This window comes from Sebastes fasciatus, chromosome 19, assembly GCF_043250625.1.
Source record: "Sebastes fasciatus isolate fSebFas1 chromosome 19, fSebFas1.pri, whole genome shotgun sequence".
NCBI lineage: Eukaryota > Metazoa > Chordata > Actinopteri > Perciformes > Sebastidae > Sebastes > Sebastes fasciatus.
The window spans coordinates 17,392,806-17,414,824 of NC_133813.1; the positions used below are offsets into that span (position 1 = coordinate 17,392,806).

The 22,019-nt window shown below is 43.9% G+C and overlaps 2 protein-coding genes across 5 annotated transcripts; one reads left to right on the forward strand and one right to left on the reverse strand.

The window, feature by feature from the left end:
* Positions 1–238: 238 nt before the first annotated feature.
* LOC141757056 (neurofilament light polypeptide-like) lies at positions 239–21,030 on the reverse strand. 4 transcript variants are annotated; one of them, XM_074617216.1, is made up of 5 exons: positions 19,807–21,030; positions 19,576–19,700; positions 18,209–18,690; positions 17,961–18,106; positions 239–916 (listed from the first exon to the last, which is right to left on the reverse strand). In XM_074617216.1, exons 1-5 carry the CDS (start codon positions 20,848–20,850, stop codon positions 527–529), a joined length of 2,187 nt encoding a protein of 728 aa, XP_074473317.1. In that variant the 5' UTR covers positions 20,851–21,030; the 3' UTR covers positions 239–526. The 4 variants fall into 4 exon arrangements, with proteins under 4 accessions (XP_074473317.1, XP_074473318.1, XP_074473320.1 ...); XM_074617217.1 differs by lacking the exon at positions 17,961–18,106 and adding an exon at positions 1,129–1,168 and having other exon boundaries at positions 239–1,026; positions 18,228–18,690; positions 19,807–21,025; XM_074617219.1 differs by lacking the exons at positions 17,961–18,106; positions 18,209–18,690; positions 19,576–19,700; positions 19,807–21,030 and adding exons at positions 1,129–1,610; positions 2,496–2,620; positions 2,727–3,978 and having other exon boundaries at positions 239–1,026.
* Positions 5,283–10,195, forward strand: LOC141757055 (uncharacterized). The gene is made up of 3 exons (XM_074617215.1): positions 5,283–6,563; positions 7,837–7,961; positions 8,062–10,195. Exons 1-3 carry the CDS (start codon positions 5,493–5,495, stop codon positions 9,884–9,886), a joined length of 3,021 nt encoding a protein of 1,006 aa, XP_074473316.1. The 5' UTR covers positions 5,283–5,492; the 3' UTR covers positions 9,887–10,195.
* Positions 21,031–22,019: the final 989 nt, after the last annotated feature.

The following is a 22,019-nucleotide window of genomic DNA, read 5'->3' on the forward strand; positions in this document are numbered from 1 at the left end:
AATAGTAACATGTTAGGATATAATGAGTCACTGTCACTGTTTTGTAATCGCCTGATCGACTGGGGAAATTAGCGAATGACATACATTTCTCACCAACCACCGGCAAGGTGATTACAGAACAACATCTTTTCCAGAGGCTATAATGCTGTAAATCTGTGTTCTTCCATCTACTTGCCAGGTGTTAAAAGATACATCAGGACATATTTATGATTACAAAGCACAAAATCAATGACACACATGGCTTTAAGAGGTGTTTATTTAACCACCAAAAACTCACACGCTCACCGTTGCATTCAGCAATTACACATATTACACTCATCAGGAAGTGTGCAACCAGACCTTTATGGACTACTCTGGATATTGGCAAGCAGTTGACCATGATTTGTTGCTATAAATGGCTATTGGACTGATTTATTGAGCATCATGTTAAACAAGCAGATTTGAGAGGATAGCGTAGATGCCTCTACTGGTTATGCTGGAAGGGGCTAATGGACAGTCTTGATTGAAGTTTGCCGAGGCTACTGGCTTACTTTTTACCCTTTGTGCTCTTTTCTTCCGCGGCTTCAGGTTTGGCCGCTTTTCCCTCGTCTTTCTCCTTTTTGGCGTCAGCTTTGTCATCTGTCTTCGGAGCAGCTTTGTCGTCTTTGGCGTCGTCTTTGTCGTCTTTGGCGTCGTCTTTGGCGTCAGCTTTGTCATCTGTCTTCGGAGCAGCTTTGTCGTCTTTGGCGTCTTTGGCGTCGTCTTTGTCGTCAGATTTGTCGTCGTCTTTGTCGTCTTTGTCGTCTTTGTCGTCTTTGTCGTCTTTCTTGGCATCTGGTTTATCTTCTTTCTCTTTGCTTTTTTTCGCCTCTTCCTTCTCCTCTTTTTCTTCTTCTTTTACCTCCTCACCCTTGTCATCACCTCCTTCTGTTTTTACCTCCTCTTGTGCTTCCTCTTTGACCTCTTCTCCTTCTCCTTTGTCCTCTTTCTCCCCGTCGTCTTCAGCAGCCTCTGTCACCTCTTCCTTTTGCTCTTCTTCATCACCACCTGTATCAATAGATTTAAGATTTGTATTATTTGTCATCACGACCTTAATAATTGAAGTTTAATTTAGCTATCAAAGAACATAATCAACAACAATGCACTGACCCTCTTCTCCCTCCTTAGCCTCTTCATCTCCTCCCTTAGCCTCTTCATCTCCCACAGCCACTTCTTTGTCTTCTTGCTCTTTATCTCCCTCCTCCTCTCCTCCCTCTTCATCCTCCTTCTCCTCGTCCTCCTTTGTCTCCTCCTTTGTCTCCTCTCCTCCTTCTTCTTCTTCTTTCTCCTCCTCTTCCTCCTTTACCTCCTCCTCTGCCTCTGCCTCTGCCTCCGCCTCCTCCTCCTCTTCCTCTTCTTCCCCTGGTGGGCTGGCCTCTGCTTGCTGGGCGTGGCTGGCAGAGATGATCCCCTCGGTGGTGCTGAAGCTGGAGCTGAGCAGACGTGATGTCACCAGGTAGGAGGAGCCTGAGCTCATGCTGGAGAGGATGGGCCGGCTGAAGGAGGGCGCTGAGTAACTGTGACCGTACATGGAGGACACGCCCCCAGCCACTCCTACACTGAAGCGAGACTCCTCCCCTTCCAGCAGCTTCCTGTAGAGGTCGGTGAAAAGACAGGTGATGAGTAGTACAGTAGATGGGAACTCAGTTAGTGGCCATGTATTAACACTCAATGCTACGGTTTCTGATATAAAGTGTGAAAAGTGAACATTAATAACATTCAGCCACTAGATGTCGCAATCTCCCTCCCCCGTTCCATTGCATTCACTTCACAACAAGTCGTTGCCAGTCACTTACCATCAATCTCAGCAATTTATCCGTTTTTTCCACACTAACTGATGACCGAGAGATACCACGTGATACAAACGCCGTTTTATTATTGGATCACATGTTGTTAGAAGTGGGAACTGAACATCAAATATCTTCCACAGAGATAAACACAACATTCATTTTGCACCTGCCAAATTTTTTTAAATGATTCATTCGCAATCATAACAGTTTTTTCAGGAAAGCCATACTTTTATTCGGCACCTTTCTAAAGGCTCTGTGGATGTATTATTTAAAAAAACAAAACGATTAATATACATAAAAATGTTATCGATAAGACTTTTATCATCAACATAAATCAATTATATATATATATTATATATATATATAATATATATATAATATATATATTATATATATATATTATATATAAAACATGAGAAATACTATAGCTTTGTTCAAATTTGCTAATGCACTCTGACATACAGGTGCCTTCTTCTTAAATGTTGACATATTTTCACCTTAAATGACCTTGTGCATAACCTCTAAATCTATCTAAATCTTGTGTCTCGCCATAATTAGGTATTTATGCAACACTTTAACATGCTAAAATCAACACTAATAAGACATTTGATGTCTTTGTTGTCATCGCTTCTTTTCATTTTCAGAAATCCAGTTGGATTTCTCAGCCTCACTGTTGTTGCTTCTCACCTGTATGCGGCGATCTCGATATCCAGAGCCATCTTGACATTCAGAAGGTCCTGGTACTCTTTCAGGTAGCGCGCCATTTCCTGTTTGGTGCCTCTCTGCTCGCTCTCCAACTCTGCGATGGTGTCCTAAATAGAAGACGAGTCAACACAAAAGCACATATGAACATGAAATGAAATGAAACACCATAATAAAATCAAACAATCTGAATAATTCATAATACATCATACTGACGTGCATAGCGTCTATCTCAGCACTCTGCTTGTCTTCTATCTCATGCAATTGTTTCTCCAGGGATTCGTTGATGCCTCGGCACGCGTCGATGTCCAGCAGGCGGGCCTGGAGCTGGCGCCGGTACTCTCCCGCTTCGTCCTTGGAGCTTCTCACGGCGTCGCTGTGCTGGGTCACGGTCTCGGTCATGGAGCCCACCTTCCCCCTGAACCACTCCTCTGCTGCCTGCATGTTTCTTGCTGCCAGCCTGTCATACTGGGACCGGATGTCCCTGAGGTCCCCGGAGAGGTCAGGTGTTGCGGCCTCTGACTCTACCGCCACCTGGACGCCAAGCTGGACCTGGGCCTGAAGCTCGACCACCTCGCCTTCGTGGATCCTCTTGAGGAAGGCCAGCTCCTCCAGAAGAGTTTCGACACTCTTCTCCAGCTCGGCCTTACCTAAGGCAGCCTGGTCGGCCTCGCGGCGGGCGTCCATCAGCCTGCCCTGTGCCTCCTCCCGAGCCAGCACTTCTTCCTCATATCGACCCTGCAGGGCGCTCAGGGTCTGCTCCAGCCGCTCCCTCTGTCCCAGGACAGCCTGTTGTTCTGCCCTGGCCTCATCCACGGCGGCCCTCAGGGCCCGGGCCTCTTGCTCGTACAGCGCTCTCAGGCGGGACGGCTCGTTGTGCCTCTGCCTCAGCAGCAGCAGCTCTGCCTCCAAAGCACGGTTCTGCTGCTCCAGCTCACGCACTCTCTCGATGAAGCCGGCAAAGCGGTCGTTGAGGTCCTGCAGCTGGCCGCGCTCTTGGGTGCGCACGGTGCGGAATTCTGAGCTGATCTGGGCGGCCTGGCTGAGCTCCAGATCCAGGGACGAGGCTTGCGAGGAGGAGGAGAGCAGCACCCGGCCGGGAGAGGAGTACTGATGACGGGAGGAGGACAGCGGGGAGGCATGAGAGGAGTAGACGGAGTGGGTCCTCCCTCGGTTCACCACGACACGAGGGGGAGCCTCGACATACCAGCGTCTGTACGGTGAGGCGGAGTAGTAGGGGTCATATCCGATGCTACTCATGGCTGAGTTGTGGGAGGACGAGCTGCTCTCCCTCTCCTCTTTGTGTATGTGTGTGTGTGGAGTTGTGTGAAGGTCTCAGGTTTATGCCTCGACTGCTCGCTGCTGCAGCAGCCTGCGCTTTTATAGCAGGACAGTGAGCTCTGACGCAAGCGCTTTCCTCCAAACTCTGACAATGCAGCCTCGATAGGCTTACACTGCAACGGCAGGAGATGAGACAGAGAGGATCTGTGAAATCATCAAGTCATCAGAGAAATGACTGGGGGCACTTCTAGATGAGCTGAGGATCACTTGGTGTAACCTCCTTGTTGTCAGAAGTTCAAGTTGACAAAGGAAGCATGGCCAAGTATTCACAGTCCTCAGGCTTTGTGTCAGCAATAATCAGCAGACAGAGAATTCATGCACTCATAGTTCACTTCAATAACCTCAAAAAAAAACTGCTGTCATGTCATCACAGATAGTTTTTCAGCCCAGGAAACAACTGACTGATGTTTTGCTGGTCGCTGTCCGTGGTGCTGAAATGACAGGACCAAATTCAGCTAGGGTTGTTTCATAATCCAATCAAATCCAATCCAAATTTATTTATAAGCACATTTAAAAAAGTGCTGTACAATTATACATAAAAACATAAAAACAACACAATAAAACACTAAGACCAACTTAAAACCAACAGGACATTCAAATAATAAGAGCGTTAAGACCGATAGGAAAGGAAAAAGGGATTAAATAGTCAACTCTCATGCCGAGCCAAAAGCCAAGGAATAAAAGTGCGTTTTGAGGTTTGACTTAAAAACAGGCAGTGTGGGGGACAGTCATGAGATCAGTCATGTCAAATTCATATCTTCATTGGTTGAATCATAATGGTGAATTTCAGGATTCTGACTTGAAGATATTGCACAATGTTTTTTTACTTTAAAGTATAGGTTATTTTTTCCAAAATAATCTTAAATATACTATCCATCTATCTATCTATCCATCTATCTATCTATCCATCCATCCATCTATCTATCTAACTATCTATCTACACTGGAACAACAAACCTATAGAATCTACTCAATATATGTGAGGTAACAATTTGCACTCAGTTTGGTTGGGTAGATTTCACACTATGTTTTGAGTAAAGAGTACCTTAATTTAACAGCTATGCCACACTAGAAGAAATTAGGTAAAGTCTAAAGTCTACCCAACATTTCTCAGTAAATTACACAACTAATTACTTTTTTTACATTTTTTTTGTATGTTGCAGGTGTTACTGTTAATAAACAGGTAACAGAGATATAATTTACCCATTATTATATATTTTCCTTGTTGACTAATATAAATTAGAACATTTTAAACCATTTGCATGAGTTATATCTACTGCCCTACGAAATCCTTTTTTACAGTGTATCTATCTATCTATCTATCTATCTATCTATTCAAATGGGACTAACTCGCATGGCAGCCTGCCAGACCACGTGGTTCAGACTCCCCTTCCAGCAATGGACAGCACAAAACTGCTTGGACGCCTCAGATATAAAAGGAGCGGGCAGAGAAGCATTCAGTCGCTGTGTTAGCCATACACTCCCTCACCTATACACACATACACACACCACATAACACACACCCAACACACACCCACACAAACACACTCTTCCCTATACACGCCTTCACTTCACCTTCCTGCAACCGGTTCACCCCCTCTTCATTGCGCACATCCTCCCCGGTATACAGTCTGACCGGAGGATGAGTTACCCGGTGGACGCGGTAGGGAGTCCCTTCAGGAGAATGATGGATACTAGGACGACCGGCTACGGCTACAGCCGCTCCAGTGGTGGTGGTGGCACCCCATCCAGCGGCTTTCGCTCCCAATCCTGGTCCAGAGCAAGCCCCGGATCCAACACCACGACCTCCTCCTACAAGAGGAGCGCGAACATGCCGGTGACCAGAGCCTACAGCTCCGCAGACAGCGTTGATTATAACAGTCAGACCACCTCTGGCATGCTGATGAACGGAGACTACAAGCGCTCAAACGAGAAGGAGCAGCTGCAGGGTCTCAACGACCGCTTCGTGGTTTACATCGACAAGGTGCACTACCTGGAGACGCAGAACAAGCAGATCGAGGACGAGATCCAGGCGCTGCGGCAGAAGCAGGTGTCTCGCTCCCAGCTGGGCGACCTCTACGACCAGGAGCTGCAAGAGCTGCGATCCATGCTGGAGCAGATCCACCACGACAAGACGCAGATCCAGCTGGACACCGATCACGTCGACGAGGACATCCAGAGGCTCAGAGATCGCTTCGATGAAGAAGCGCGCATCCGAGAGGAGACTGAAGCGATCATCCGCATCTTGAAGAAAGACACGAGCGACTCCGAGTTGGCGAAGTCCGAGCTGGATAAGAAAGTTCAATCGCTGCAGGACGAGATCGCGTTCATCCGCAACAACCACGAGGAGGAGGTGAGCGAGCTCATCGCGCAGATCCAGCAGGAATCGCAGGTGACCGTGGAGAGGAGAGACCTGCAGAAGACGGACATCACCGGGGCGCTGCGGGAGATCCGCTGCGAGCTGGAGGGCCACTCCAACCAGAACCTGCAGCAGGTGGAGAACTGGTTCATGTGCCGCTTCTCCAAGCTCACCGAGACCGCGGAGCAGAACAAGGACGCGATCAAGTCCGCCCGAGATGAGATCTCAGACTACCGGCGCCAGCTGCAGTCCAAGACGGTGGAGCTGGAGTCCATCCGCGGGACAAGAGACTCGCTGGAGAGACAGCTGAACGACATCGAGGACAGACACAACAGCGATCTGTCCAGCCTGCAGGTATATATGGATGGAGAGACACAAGCTCCAAGGCGCACAGAGCCGTGCGTAAAAAGCGATGGAGACATAGACTTTTAAATATTATATAATATATAATAATTAAAAGTCTATGTTTTTCCATTTTCTATGTTACTTATTTATATATGTTTTTTTCTGTGTTTTTAAAATGGAATAATCAGGGTTTGAGTTGTAATTATGATGATGGATAGATTTAAGTTATTGTACTTAATATTTCATAATTAAGAGCTGGAAACATAGAATTTTTAATATTCTAGTCAAGTCAAATTTATTTCTATAGCACATTTAAAACAACATGAGCTGACCAAAAGTGCTTTGCAGACATAGTGCAGAATAAAAACAAGGTCAACAAGAGCAGTCAACAAAATGTCACACACATCCACAGACAGAGACCAAGATTAAACTCCATGAGCAGTGTTTAGAAAGAATCTGGAAACATAGACTTTTTAATATTCTATATGTAACTTATTTCATGTTTTTTAATGTTTTGTGTGTTTGAAATGGAATAATCAGGGTTTGAGTTGTTATTATGATGATGGATAGATTAAGTTAATGTACTTAATAGTTCATATTTTCAAAATTTTAGTGACGCAGTTTTGCAGAAAAAAAGCCAACTTGCTTAATAACAGTCAAACGGATCGTATTTTCTTCTTTTATATCATGGTTAAGGGCCTGTGTTGAAACATTTTTCTGCTGCGTAATGATTGCCATAGAGCGCGTCACTGCGCTTCCAAGTTCCTTTACAAATCACTCTTCAAGTGTCAGCAAATGGTTAAAGGGAGACACTGCAGCAGACTCCCCCTCCTCCCTCCCTCCCTCCATCCGTAGTGCTGAGTCAGAGGCAATGGGTTGATGCCTTCATTGGCTGTGTGCCTTACATCATACCACTGAGATTTTGGGGGTGGGGGTGTATTGACACAGTGTGGAGGCTGTCCTTGAAAGAAAAAAGAGGCATTCAACTTCTCTAGAATACTGTATTGTGTCAGATTATATTCGAGACTTTGGTGCACAGAGTCTGTGGAGTTCATACAAATGTGCACGAAGAATAAAAGAGGGCTGAATTAATAGGAAATGAGTTTAAATTGAAGGTCAATTCGGAAAAAAAAAGGTTTTGTTAAATTGTTGCTATAGGTCTTGGTAATTCGTGAACGATGACATTCAAAGCTACATAAATTAATCTGCTAATGAATATGTGTATGTATTTTTGTTGTACTTAATCAACCTTGTGTCGTGTCTGCTCTTGTTTTTCCTGCAGGAGACGATTCACCAGCTGGATAATGAGCTCAAGAGCACCAAATGGGAGATGGCTCGTCACCTGCGCGAGTACCAGGACCTGCTCAATGTCAAGATGGCCTTGGATATCGAGATTGCTGCATACAGGTATATACTGACATTTGAAAAGTAGTAGAATTAACATTTACCATGTACCTTTCTCTGTGGCCAAAAAGTGATTATTAAAATCTATTTGTTTTGTTTCCAGGAAACTCCTAGAGGGCGAGGAGACCCACTTCAGCACCTATCCTTATCGCCAGGCGGTCACCCCCACCAAAATCTCAAAGTCTAAATCAGACGCTCCCAAGCTCAAGGTGCACCACAAGTTCGTGGAAGAGATCATTGAGGAGACGAGGGTGGAGGACGAAGAAAAGTCTGACATCGACGAGGACCTGGCGGAGATAGCGCAAGAGCTGTCCGCCACGCTCGCGAGCGGAGGAGATGAGGGAGAGGAAGAGGAGGGAGAGGGAGAGGGAGAGGAAGCAGAAGGTGAGGGGGAAGAGGGAGAGGGCGGCGAGGAGGAGGAAGTTGTAGCCGCCACTGAGGCCAAAGTCAGCGCCAGTGCGCCCGCTAAGGAGGAAGAAGAGGAGGACGAGGATGGAAAAGGTGGCGATGAGGAAGAAGAGGGGGAGGGAGAAGGCGGTGAAGAAGGAGAAAAGGAAGAAGAGGGCGAAGGCGAGGGAGGGGATGAGGGAGAAAATGGTGATGATGCAGAGGGAGGCGATGAAGGAGAGGAGGGAGGAGAGGGAGAAGAGGAAGTTGAGGAGACGGTGTTGTGCTCCAAAGCTCCGGAGTCTAAAGCCTCTCCTGACAAAGAGAAGGCCGGAGACAAAGAGGGCAGCGGAGGAGAAGAGGAAGCTGCCGCCGAAGAGGAGGCCGGCGATCAGGACGAAGATGCCGGCAGCGACAAAGCATCCAAAAGTGGAGAAGAGAAAGAGGAGAAAGAGGATGCGGATAAAGGCATAAAGGAAGATAGCGAAAAAGACGAGAAGAAGGTGAAAGACGAGAAGGCGGACGACAAATCGGAAGAAGTTGTAGCCAAGACGGAAGCTCCGAAAACAGAAGCCGCAAAGCCGGAGGCCAAGAAGGAAGAAGCTGCCAAAACCGAGGCATCAAAACCTGATTCTCCAAAGTCTGAATCCCCAAAGCTTGGATCCCCCAAGTCTGAATCCCCAAAGGTTGGATCCCCCAAGTCTGAATCCCCAAAGCTTGGATCCCCCAAGTCTGAATCCCCAAAGCTTGGATCCCCCAAGTCTGAATCCCCAAAGGTTGGATCCCCCAAGTCTGAATCCCCAAAGCTTGGATCCCCCAAGTCTGAATCCCCAAAGGTTGGATCCCCCAAGTCTGAATCCCCAAAGGTTGGATCCCCCAAGTCTGAATCCCCTAAACCTGGATCCCCCAAGTCTGAATCACCTAAAGCTGGATCCCCCAAGTCTGAATCACCTAAACCTGGATCCCCCAAGTCTGAATCACCTAAACCTTTATCCCCCAAGTCTGAATCACCTAGACCCGAGATTCCTAAATCCTTATCCCCCAAGCCTGTATCTCCAAAGTCTGTATCCCCAAAACCCAGCTCCCCAAAAGCCGAGTCCCCCAAGTCAGAATCCCCAAAGAAAGACATCGCCAAGCCTGAGGTCCCTAAAGCTGCTGAGGAGAAATCAGAGAAAAAGAGCGACTCGACAGACGACAAGAACCTAGAAAAGAAGGATGTTGCCATGAATGGCGACGTAGACAAGAGCAGCCCGGAAGAGAAAGAGAAGAAGGACGAGGGGAAAGAGGATGATGACGTGCTCGCCAACGGCGTGGACGAGAGCCCCGTGAAGGAAGACGGCAGCCAGAAGGTGACGATCACCAAAACCGTGGAGACGATCACCACCGGAGAGGACGGATCCAAGCACGTCACCAAGTCCATCACCGTGACCGAGACGGTGAATGACGAGGTGGAGGAGGTGGTTCAGGAGAAGCTGGTCACCAGCAAGAAGACGGAGAAGCACTCCACCCAGTCCATCAAGCAGGTGACAGAGGCCGAATAAAGCAGACGCCAGGCGGCTGATCCGGCGGCGGAGGCGGTCCAGAGGAGAGGACGCGGAGATAAGCAATCAACCCAGAACTAACATAACAAAGAAAATCATACAGCTAGAGCGATGTAATAAAGATAACCACTCTCAAACATACAAAACAAAATCATAGAGAGAAGCCAAAACTTAAAAATGCTACAAATTTCAAAAATGCATGTTGAGTGACAGCTTTAAAACAGGGCTTTGCTGCAGATGCGGTCAGGAGCGAGCGACTGAGACATTTTAATCCTCTTTTCCTTTCTTTCTGCAGTTCATGGGAGGGAGGGAGGGGGGGGGGGGGGGGGGGGGTCTCTGCATGCTAGCTCAGGAGAGGGGAGGACTTTCCTCTCATCTGTATGTATGGTAGAAATACACTGTAAAAAGAGTAAATATGTAAAAGGAATATATGTAAAGCGGGTGGGAGAGTGAGAGAAATATTATTGAATTTGAGAGGTTTTTTGAGTATAAGTAAAATGGGGGGCGGATGGTGCTGGTTGTGGTCCTCTACACACTCAGTCCTCCACTGAAGATGCCTTATTTGACATGTTAAGATACCAACTGAGCCAAAAAGACAGCAAATACAACGACGTACAGAGAAGAAAGACACGGGCAGCGCTATGATAAACACAGCTTAACGAAACCTGAAGAAACTCCTAGCCTTAAACATGCTTTTTATCAGTGTCTGTTATGTTTACTGAGTGCAACTGAAAAAATCAAATAACTGTAAATGCGCAGATATCATGCATTCTTGTATGCATATAGGATGGACTTGAATTTAAATACAGAATTAAATGAGGTGCTACTGTTTGCAATCCCATGACTTTACTCATCATGATCGATTTCCCAGCAGCATTTGCTCAATAAATGTCATAATGAAGTAAAAAAACAACAACGATTGTGTCTCGTCATTTCATATTAATGTATCAGGATATGTTTTGCAATTGTATATATATACTGATATCAAACATTACATTATAGTAGTTAGATTAATACATATTTAGCTATGAAATTAATGGCTTTAAGTTTAAAACGTTATTACATCAAGGTTCATTTATTGTTATTCTACAACACAGGGTTGCACACTGAAATGCAAGTTGTAGTCTGTTTATGCAACACAAGAAAAAAAAACTAAAGTGGACCGGTTGTTACTCCGGTGGAGATTGTCTTTTAATATACTTTGGGCTCTGCGCGGGCACCTCACCTCACCGATATCACTGATGCTCGGTAGATGGGCACCAATGATGTTCTTGATTACCCGCCGCAGAACCATACAATTATGTAATGTTTCCAGTCAGGGTGCTTTCTATTGCTTCTCTGTAAAAATATATATATATATATATAAAAAGAGGAGCAATAGAAATATAATATAACCCCGCATGATTTAATGTGGTCAACTAATTTAACTAATACTGATTCAAATGGTTTTAACTACAACATATTACTGATACCAATCTGTGGAGATGGCTTTAATGAATATTAAAAAGGTAATACATTTTTCAAAAAAAAACCAAATAAATAAAAATACAAAAGACATGTAGCTGTTTTCTCTGGCCCTTCCTCCAGATGTATACCTTTTTGATTTCACAAATAACCAGATGAAGTTCTAGCAGTCACATAAATGTATGCTGTGTTGAGATTTATGATTGATATTCAGACCAAGATAATTTCATAAAAATCAGCTCTTAAATATTGACTAACTTGCCAATAATGTTAATGGAGTTATCAACCAAGGATGTAACTTATTTATGGTAATCTAATATAAAAAGTTATTTAAATTAATGCCATTAATCAATTTCATTACAGTTGAGTGGATACTTAATTTTGGAGTGTGATAAGGTTTGACTGACCGTGCTGAAAGGATGGGCAATAATTATTTCTCAGTTTACGGGTTAATGTATTGCTGAAAGATACAGACGTAGGCAAAATCGTTGGTACCCTTCCGTTAAAGAAAGAAAAACCAACAATGGTCACTGAAATAACTTGAAACTGACAAAAGTAATAATAAATAAAAATTCACTGAAAATTAACTAATGAAAATCAGATATTGTTTTTGAATTATGGTTCAGCAGAATCATTTAAAAAAACAAACTAATGAAACTGGCCTAGACAAAAATAATGGTACCCTTAACTTAATATTTTGTTGCACAACCTTTTGAGGCAATCACTGCAATCAAGTGATTTCTGTAACTCTCAATGAGACTTCTGCACCTGTCGACAGGTATGTTAGCCCACTCCTCGTGAGCAAACTGCTCCAGCTGTCTCAGGTTTGAAGGGTGCCTTCTCCAGACTGTATGTTTCAGCTCCTTCCACAGATGTTCAATAGGATTTAGATCCGGGCTCATAGAAGGCCACTTCAGAATAGTCCAATGTTTTGTTCTTAGCCATTCTTGGGTGTTTTTAGCTGTGTGTTTGGGGTCATTATCCTGTTTGAGGACCCATGACCTGCAACTGAGACCAAGCTTTCTGACACTGGGCAGCACATTTCGCTCCAGAATGCCTTGATAGTCTTGAGATTTCATTGCACCCTGCACAGATTCGAGACACCCTGTGCCAGATGCAGCAAAGCAGCCCCATAACATAACCGAGCCTCCTCCATGTTTCACATTAGGTACAGTGTTCTTTTCTTTGGATGCTTCATTTTTGCGTCTGTGAACATAGAGCTGATGTGACTTGCCAAAAAGCTCCAGTTTTGTCTCATCTGTCCAAAGGACATTCTCCCAGAAGCTTTGTGGCTTGTCAATATGCATTTTGGCAAATTCCAGTCTCGCTTTTTTATGATTTGGTGTCCTCCTGGGTCGTCTTCCATTAAGTCCACTTTGGCTCAAACAGTGACGGATGGTGCGATCTGACACTGATATACCTTGACCTTGGAGTTCACCTCTAATCTCTTTGGAAGTTGTTCTGGGCTCTTTGGTTACCATTCGTATTATCTGTCTCTTCAATATGTCATCAATTTTCCTCTTGCGGCCACGTCCAGGGAGGTTGGCTACAGTCCCATGGACCTTAAACTTCTGAATAATATGTGCAGCTGTAGTCACAGGAACGTCAAGCTGCTTGGAGATGGTCTTATAGCCTTTACCTTTAACATGAAGGTCTATAATGTTCTTTCTGATCTCCTGAGACAACTCTCTCCTTAGCTTTCTGTGGTCCATGTTCAGTGTGGTACACACCATGATACCAAACAGCACAGTGACTACTTTTCACCCTTTAAATAGGCAGACTGACTGATTACAAGTTTGAAGATACCTGTGATGCTAATTACAGGACACACCTTAGTTTAATATGTCCCTATGGTCACATTATTTTACATCTTTTCTAGGGGTACCATAATTTTTTGTCCAGGTCAGTTTCATTAGTTTGTTTTTTAAAATGATTCTGTTGAACCACAATTCAAAAACAATGTCTGATTTTCATTAGTTCATTTTCAGTAAATTTTTATTTATTATTACATTTGTCAGTTTCAAGTTATTTCAGTGACCATTGTGGGTTTTTCTCTCTTTAACAGAAGGGTACCAACAACTTTGCCTACGTCTGTATGTCTTCAGCTTTAAATTGGATTAAATTGGACAGATGTGCTAGTGAACTAGTTTGGCGAAAGGTGTTAAATATGTGGTTTTGTTTTATTTTTTGTCAACAGCAAAATAGTATATGGCCCGATGTTATCGCTGAAAAAGGCTGTAGTGTAAAGAAATCACACTGCATCAGTGTCTAAAGATTTATATAATCAGGGCTGTATGCACCATACCTGATGCAGAGAGCTTGGTGCTGCAGACCGTCTAACACTCAATGTCTACCCAAGGGAGAAAAATAACAGAGCAGCTGCTGGGAGCTGCCAGGTGTCAGAGGATAATGTGCATCAGTGGGTGTTTGTGTGGATGATCTCCTATCACATTACAGAAGATTATAGATGTACTTGTGAAACAGAATGTAAACTGTCACTACTAGTCTTTTTTGTAAAAGTAGTAATTTCATGTAATTGCAAAAACAAGGTCATCTTCAACATATCAACATATAATTACAGTCTCAATGGGTGCCATTTTTTTATATTCCACATGTAGGTGGAATAATAAAACAGAACACACTTTCACATCGGAGTAATCATCATTATCACCATCATCATGTCTCTTAGTTTGTCAATAAAAGCATGCAATTACCGTAACAAATGGCATAGGTGCAGCTACAGTGTATGCGTCCATTCATCTGGTAATGTGTCTCAGTTTAGACACAATACAACTGTGACTATATGTAGCTTTTGAAAGAAAACAACATTATTTCTCTTATAAATGAAAAGTTAAAACGCACATCTGCTCTATTCAGTAATACTCTATGGAGTTGTTCGACTATTAGTACTAGCCTTATAGGTGTACTCGGTCTAGTATGACCAGTATCTTATGGTGGCTAATGTTAGCAAAGTCTAGATAAAGTTTGAGTCATTTCATTGACTTCACGACTCTTCTCCAAACTGTATGTTTTAGCATTTATTACCATCGTCCTGTAATTGCCACTTGTGGCCACAGTGGCCGCTGTTCGGGCTCAGATTTAGCTCACTGTTTTGAGCAATGCTCGTTCATGTCTATGTAGAGCGAGCAAGCGTGAGCCCGACGCTGACTTTCGTTGACTTAACGGACACAGGTGTAGCTTTTAACAAGCATTTCTGATTCTTACAAACAGTCCCTTTAAATATGTTTATATGTGTAAAAACTTACATACAGTCCCTTTAACTATTCCATGGATTGTTTCCAGAACACCTGGGTATGAGAGCATGAAACAAAGAGATGCTCTGTGGTTTATACAATATCACCTTTACAGAAAACACATTCATTGCTCTCAAAGCCAAATCTTAATCTAAAAAAAAAAAAAATCACTGGAAGGGTAAAATCCTTTCATTATTTTGTGGTGAATTTCTTTTGTTTTGGGTGGGACAGGGTATTTGAAGAACTTTGTTCTCAGTTTAGATATTGTTGGTTGGTGCTCAGGTTACTAGTAGAGTTTTAAAGCCACTATGTAACGTTTGCTGAACAGCGGCCACTGGAAATGGGTCACAAGCAGGAACAACAAACTCCTAAAGGAGGACAGATAATAATGCACACAGTGCACACAGTGCACCTTCATAGACTAAGCTACTTTTTTAATTCTGCACACCACGAACCGCGCTACTCTGCACATTTATAGACTGTTTTTTTTACTGTATTATACCAATAATTAACAGCTTTATTCAGCACCTAAGTCCATTTTTAAAAAACTCTCTACCTCAGTTCTCATCCCACATTATATTCCATATTTGACTTTTCTTAATCCCCCTAAACAGTCTCTACTGTATATCTCCTATATTTTATGATTCAGCACTATATACATTTTTTGCACTATATTCACTGTTTTAATAGTCCTGTATCACAGCTGTTACCCTGCACTATATTCAGTTTTAACAGATTTCTTTATCTCCTTGTATTTTTATATCTGGTATATTTTTTTGTACTTGATACTTTGCACTCCTAACTTTTTTACTGCCTTTTTACTAACATGTTTTGCACTATGGAACTATGATGCTGGAAACTGCTGAATTTCCCTCAGGATCAATAAAGTTACTATCTATCTATCTATCTAAAGAGGTAGCCTATGTGTTTACTTCCTGTTTAAGTGATAAAAACACTAAGATGTTTTTCTTTTTGACATGCTAAAATGTAATGTAACAGAACCACAAGTAGATACCAGTTGCAGAGGCAGTTGTTAGCACTAACATTATAATATTAGCCACCATAGTTAATGCTGTTGCAGCACAGGGACAGCTATATTTTAAAAAACTATGGGAAATTAATATAGTAGTCTGGTGTGGTTGGCTTACCAACAGTCAGCAGTGGCAGCAGCAGATCATGACACGCATCACATGGAGGCTATTTACGTAAAAAAATGGCACTTGTCGCAGTCATAACTCAGTCAAACCTGCACACAGACATGATACACACGATGTCCATTACGAATAAACGTCCACAAACACCTGTAGAACTCATAGACGCGTGTTCCTGCAGAACTTACCTGGAAATCCTCACGCTTTTAGGTTTTCTTCTTAAATTAACCCAGTGATAAGTTGTTCTGCATATCCCATGGATGCATTGCAAACAGGAACTTCTACTAGCTAATTCGTCATACTTTTAATGTTGTTTAATGTCAAATTTAAACAAATAGTGGCTTAAAATACAGGGCTAAAGTTGTAGCCCACAGCAAAGCTAACTCACTTAATATATACATTTGACTTCCTGTTTACATCCACCAGAGCATTATGGGAACTGTAATTATTCCAAGAGCATGATTGATTATAGCCCAAATAGCAGGAAGACAAAGATAATAGTAGGAGTGACAAAAAATGATATTAACTTTTTCTCACATTACACCAGGGATTCTCAACCTTTTGTAACTCGAGGCCCACTTCCGATTGTTAAAAAATGTCCACCTTCCCAAATAAATGACAAACTGGGCTATGACATAATGTGTTATGCCACTTTCAGGTGTAATGACCCACATAGATATTCATCTTACCCTCACCCATGACTGCCTGCCATTATGAATCCTTAAGTATTCAGGGTTATATTTCCTCACCACACGCTTTTACTGGTTTTAAAAATTGCTTGATTTTGTGTCACTGCATCTGTGACATATATGTCTGTAAAGGGGAGACTCGTGGGTACCCATGGAACTTAATTTCATTCACATATCTTGAGGTCAGAGGTCAAGGGACCACTTTGAAAATGGCCATGGCAGTTTTTCCTCACCAAAATGTAGCGTTTAGTTTGGAGCATTATTTAACCTCCTTCCCGACAAGCTAGTATGACTTGGTTGGTACCGATGGATTCCTTAGGTTTTTATAGTTTCATATGATGCCAGTATCTTCACTCTAGCTTTAAAAGTGAGCCTGCTATAACCTCTGAAATACAGAATAGCAGTTCATCTAACCATTTGGCAGCACCTATGCGCCCCACCAGTGGGCCCCGGCCTAGTGGTTGAAAATAGCTGCATTACACTATTAATATTCTTTTTGTCAGAATGTCCCATTAAAATGGTTGGGGAGGGGTTGTTTTGGGGGGCCGCATTTGTCTTGATTTTGTCTGAGGGAGCCCCATAGTGTCAGACTTTAAAAAACCTTTAGGCTCCACAATAAATAGTAACATGTTAGGATATAATGAGTCACTGTCACTGTTTTGTAATCGCCTGATCGACTGGGGAAATTAGCGAATGACATACATTTCTCACCAACCACCGGCAAGGTGATTACAGAACAACATCGTTTCCAGAGGCTATAATGCTGTAAATCTGTGTTCTTCCATCTACTTGCCAGGTGTTAAAAGATACATCAGGACATATTTATGATTACAAAGCTCAAAATCAATGACACACATGGCTTTAAGAGGTGTTTATTTAACCACCAAAAACTCACACGCTCACCGTTGCATTCAGCAATTACACATATTACACTCATCAGGAAGTGTGCAACCAGACCTTTATGGACTACTCTGGATATTGGCAAGCAGTTGACCATGATTTGTTGCTATAAATGGCTATTGGACTGATTTATTGAGCATCATGTTAAACAAGCAGATTTGAGAGGATAGCGTAGATGCCTCTACTGGTTATGCTGGAAGGGGCTAATGGACAGTCTTGATTGAAGTTTGCCGAGGCTACTGGCTTACTTTTTACCCTTTGTGCTCTTTTCTTCCGCGGCTTCAGGTTTGGCCGCTTTTCCCTCGTCTTTCTCCTTTTTGGCGTCAGCTTTGTCATCTGTCTTCGGAGCAGCTTTGTCGTCTTTGGCGTCGTCTTTGTCGTCTTTGGCGTCGTCTTTGGCGTCAGCTTTGTCATCTGTCTTCGGAGCAGCTTTGTCGTCTTTGGCGTCTTTGGCGTCGTCTTTGTCGTCAGATTTGTCGTCGTCTTTGTCGTCTTTGTCGTCTTTGTCGTCTTTGTCGTCTTTGTCGTCTTTGTCGTCTTTCTTGGCATCTGGTTTATCTTCTTTCTCTTTGCTTTTTTTCGCCTCTTCCTTCTCCTCTTTTTCTTCTTCTTTTACCTCCTCACCCTTGTCATCACCTCCTTCTGTTTTTACCTCCTCTTGTGCTTCCTCTTTGACCTCTTCTCCTTCTCCTTTGTCCTCTTTCTCCCCGTCGTCTTCAGCAGCCTCTGTCACCTCTTCCTTTTGCTCTTCTTCATCACCACCTGTATCAATAGATTTAAGATTTGTATTATTTGTCATCACGACCTTAATAATTGAAGTTTAATTTAGCTATCAAAGAACATAATCAACAACAATGCACTGACCCTCTTCTCCCTCCTTAGCCTCTTCATCTCCTCCCTTAGCCTCTTCATCTCCCTCAGCCACTTCTTTGTCTTCTTGCTCTTTATCTCCCTCCTCCTCTCCTCCCTCTTCATCCTCCTTCTCCTCGTCCTCCTTTGTCTCCTCCTTTGTCTCCTCTCCTCCTTCTTCTTCTTCTTTCTCCTCCTCTTCCTCCTTTACCTCCTCCTCTGCCTCTGCCTCTGCCTCCGCCTCCTCCTCCTCTTCCTCTTCTTCCCCTGGTGGGCTGGCCTCTGCTTGCTGGGCGTGGCTGGCAGAGATGATCCCCTCGGTGGTGCTGAAGCTGGAGCTGAGCAGACGTGATGTCACCAGGTAGGAGGAGCCTGAGCTCATGCTGGAGAGGATGGGCCGGCCGAAGGAGGGCGCTGAGTAACTGTGACCGTACATGGAGGACACGCCCCCAGCCACTCCTACACTGAAGCGAGACTCCTCCCCTTCCAGCAGCTTCCTGTAGAGGTCGGTGAAAAGACAGGTGATGAGTAGTACAGTAGATGGGAACTCAGTTAGTGGCCATGTATTAACACTCAATGCTACGGTTTCTGATATAAAGTGTGAAAAGTGAACATTAATAACATTCAGCCACTAGATGTCGCAATCTCCCTCCCCCGTTCCATTGCATTCACTTCACAACAAGTCGTTGCCAGTCACTTACCATCAATCTCAGCAATTTATCCGTTTTTTCCACACTAACTGATGACCGAGAGATACCACGTGATACAAACGCCGTTTTATTATTGGATCACATGTTGTTAGAAGTGGGAACTGAACATCAAATATCTTCCACAGAGATAAACACAACATTCATTTTGCACCTGCCAAATTTTTTTAAATGATTCATTCGCAATCATAACAGTTTTTTCAGGAAAGCCATACTTTTATTCGGCACCTTTCTAAAGGCTCTGTGGATGTATTATTTAAAAAAACAAAACGATTAATATACATAAAAATGTTATCGATAAGACTTTTATCATCAACATAAATCAATTATATATATATATTATATATATATATAATATATATATAATATATATATTATATATATATATTATATATAAAACATGAGAAATACTATAGCTTTGTTCAAATTTGCTAATGCACTCTGACATACAGGTGCCTTCTTCTTAAATGTTGACATATTTTCACCTTAAATGACCTTGTGCATAACCTCTAAATCTATCTAAATCTTGTGTCTCGCCATAATTAGGTATTTATGCAACACTTTAACATGCTAAAATCAACACTAATAAGACATTTGATGTCTTTGTTGTCATCGCTTCTTTTCATTTTCAGAAATCCAGTTGGATTTCTCAGCCTCACTGTTGTTGCTTCTCACCTGTATGCGGCGATCTCGATATCCAGAGCCATCTTGACATTCAGAAGGTCCTGGTACTCTTTCAGGTAGCGCGCCATTTCCTGTTTGGTGCCTCTCTGCTCGCTCTCCAACTCTGCGATGGTGTCCTAAATAGAAGACGAGTCAACACAAAAGCACATATGAACATGAAATGAAATGAAACACCATAATAAAATCAAACAATCTGAATAATTCATAATACATCATACTGACGTGCATAGCGTCTATCTCAGCACTCTGCTTGTCTTCTATCTCATGCAATTGTTTCTCCAGGGATTCGTTGATGCCTCGGCACGCGTCGATGTCCAGCAGGCGGGCCTGGAGCTGGCGCCGGTACTCTCCCGCTTCGTCCTTGGAGCTTCTCACGGCGTCGCTGTGCTGGGTCACGGTCTCGGTCATGGAGCCCACCTTCCCCCTGAACCACTCCTCTGCTGCCTGCATGTTTCTTGCTGCCAGCCTGTCATACTGGGACCGGATGTCCCTGAGGTCCCCGGAGAGGTCAGGTGTTGCGGCCTCTGACTCTACCGCCACCTGGACGCCAAGCTGGACCTGGGCCTGAAGCTCGACCACCTCGCCTTCGTGGATCCTCTTGAGGAAGGCCAGCTCCTCCAGAAGAGTTTCGACACTCTTCTCCAGCTCGGCCTTACCTAAGGCAGCCTGGTCGGCCTCGCGGCGGGCGTCCATCAGCCTGCCCTCTGCCTCCTCCCGAGCCAGCACTTCTTCCTCATATCGACCCTGCAGGGCGCTCAGGGTCTGCTCCAGCCGCTCCCTCTGTCCCAGGACGGCCTGTTGTTCTGCCCTGGCCTCATCCACGGCGGCCCTCAGGGCCCGGGCCTCTTGCTCGTACAGCGCTCTCAGGCGGGACGGCTCGTTGTGCCTCTGCCTCAGCAGCAGCAGCTCTGCCTCCAAAGCACGGTTCTGCTGCTCCAGCTCACGCACTCTCTCGATGAAGCCGGCAAAGCGGTCGTTGAGGTCCTGCAGCTGGCCGCGCTCTTGGGTGCGCACGGCGCGGAATTCTGAGCTGATCTGGGCGGCCTGGCTGAGCTCCAGATCCACGGACGAGGCTTGCGAGGAGGAGGAGAGCAGCACCCGGCCGGGAGAGGAGTACTGATGACGGGAGGAGGACAGCGGGGAGGCATGAGAGGAGTAGACGGAGTGGGTCCTCCCTCGGTTCACCACGACACGAGGGGGAGCCTCGACATACCAGCGTCTGTACGGTGAGGCGGAGTAGTAGGGGTCATATCCGATGCTACTCATGGCTGAGTTGTGGGAGGACGAGCTGCTCTCCCTCTCCTCTTTGTGTGTGTGTGTGTGTGGAGTTGTGTGAAGGTCTCAGGTTTATGCCTCGACTGCTCGCTGCTGCAGCAGCCTGCGCTTTTATAGCAGGACAGTGAGCTCTGACGCAAGCGCTTTCCTCCAAACTCTGACAATGCAGCCTCGATAGGCTTACACTGCAACGGCAGGAGATGAGACAGAGAGGATCTGTGAAATCATCAAGTCATCAGAGAAATGACTGGGGGCACTTCTAGATGAGCTGAGGATCACTTGGTGTAACCTCCTTGTTGTCAGAAGTTCAAGTTGACAAAGGAAGCATGGCCAAGTATTCACAGTCCTCAGGCTTTGTGTCAGCAATAATCAGCAGACAGAGAATTCATGCACTCATAGTTCACTTCAATAACCTCAAAAAAAAAACTGCTGTCATGTCATCACAGATAGTTTTTCAGCCCAGGAAACAACTGACTGATGTTTTGCTGGTCGCTGTCCGTGGTGCTGAAATGACAGGACCAAATTCAGCTAGGGTTGTTTCATAATCAAATCCAATCCAAATTTATTTATAAGCACATTTAAAAAAGTGCTGTACAATTATACATAAAAACATAAAAACAACACAATAAAACACTAAGACCAACTTAAAACCAACAGGACATTCAAATAATAAGAGCGTTAAGACCGATAGGAAAGGAAAAAGGGATTAAATAGTCAACTCTCATGCCGAGCCAAAAGCCAAGGAATAAAAGTGCGTTTTGAGGTTTGACTTAAAAACAGGCAGTGTTGGGGACAGTCATGAGATCAGTCATGTCAAATTCATATCTTCATTGGTTGAATCATAATGGTGAATTTCAGGATTCTGACTTGAAGATATTGCACAATGTTTTTTTAATTTAAAGTATAGGTTATTTTTTCCAAAATAATCTTAAATATACTATCCATCTATCTATCTATCTATCTATCTATCTATCTATCCATCCATCCATCCATCCATCCATCCATCTATCTATCTAACTATCTATCTACACTGGAACAACAAACCTATAGAATCTACTCAATATATGTGAGGTAACAATTTGCACTCAGTTTGGTTGGGTAGATTTCACACTATGTTTTGAGTAAAGAGTACCTTCATTTAACAGCTATGCCACATTAGA

Excerpts from the sequence above, each read along its gene's own strand:
- LOC141757055 (XM_074617215.1), top strand. The coding sequence starts at position 5,493 with ATGAGTTACCCGGTGGACGCGGTAGGGAGTCCCTTCAGGAGAATGATG. Across the intron at positions 6,564-7,836 it reads GCGATCTGTCCAGCCTGCAG|GAGACGATTCACCAGCTGGA; the intron begins GTATATATGGAT and ends TTTTTCCTGCAG. Across the intron at positions 7,962-8,061 it reads ATCGAGATTGCTGCATACAG|GAAACTCCTAGAGGGCGAGG; the intron begins GTATATACTGAC and ends TTTTGTTTCCAG.
- LOC141757056 (XM_074617216.1), bottom strand. The coding sequence starts at position 20,850 with ATGAGTAGCATCGGATATGACCCCTACTACTCCGCCTCACCGTACAGA. Across the intron at positions 19,701-19,806 it reads CTGAGATAGACGCTATGCAC|GACACCATCGCAGAGTTGGA; the intron begins GTCAGTATGATG and ends TCTTCTATTTAG. Across the intron at positions 18,691-19,575 it reads ATCGAGATCGCCGCATACAG|GAAGCTGCTGGAAGGGGAGG; the intron begins GTGAGAAGCAAC and ends CGACCTCTACAG.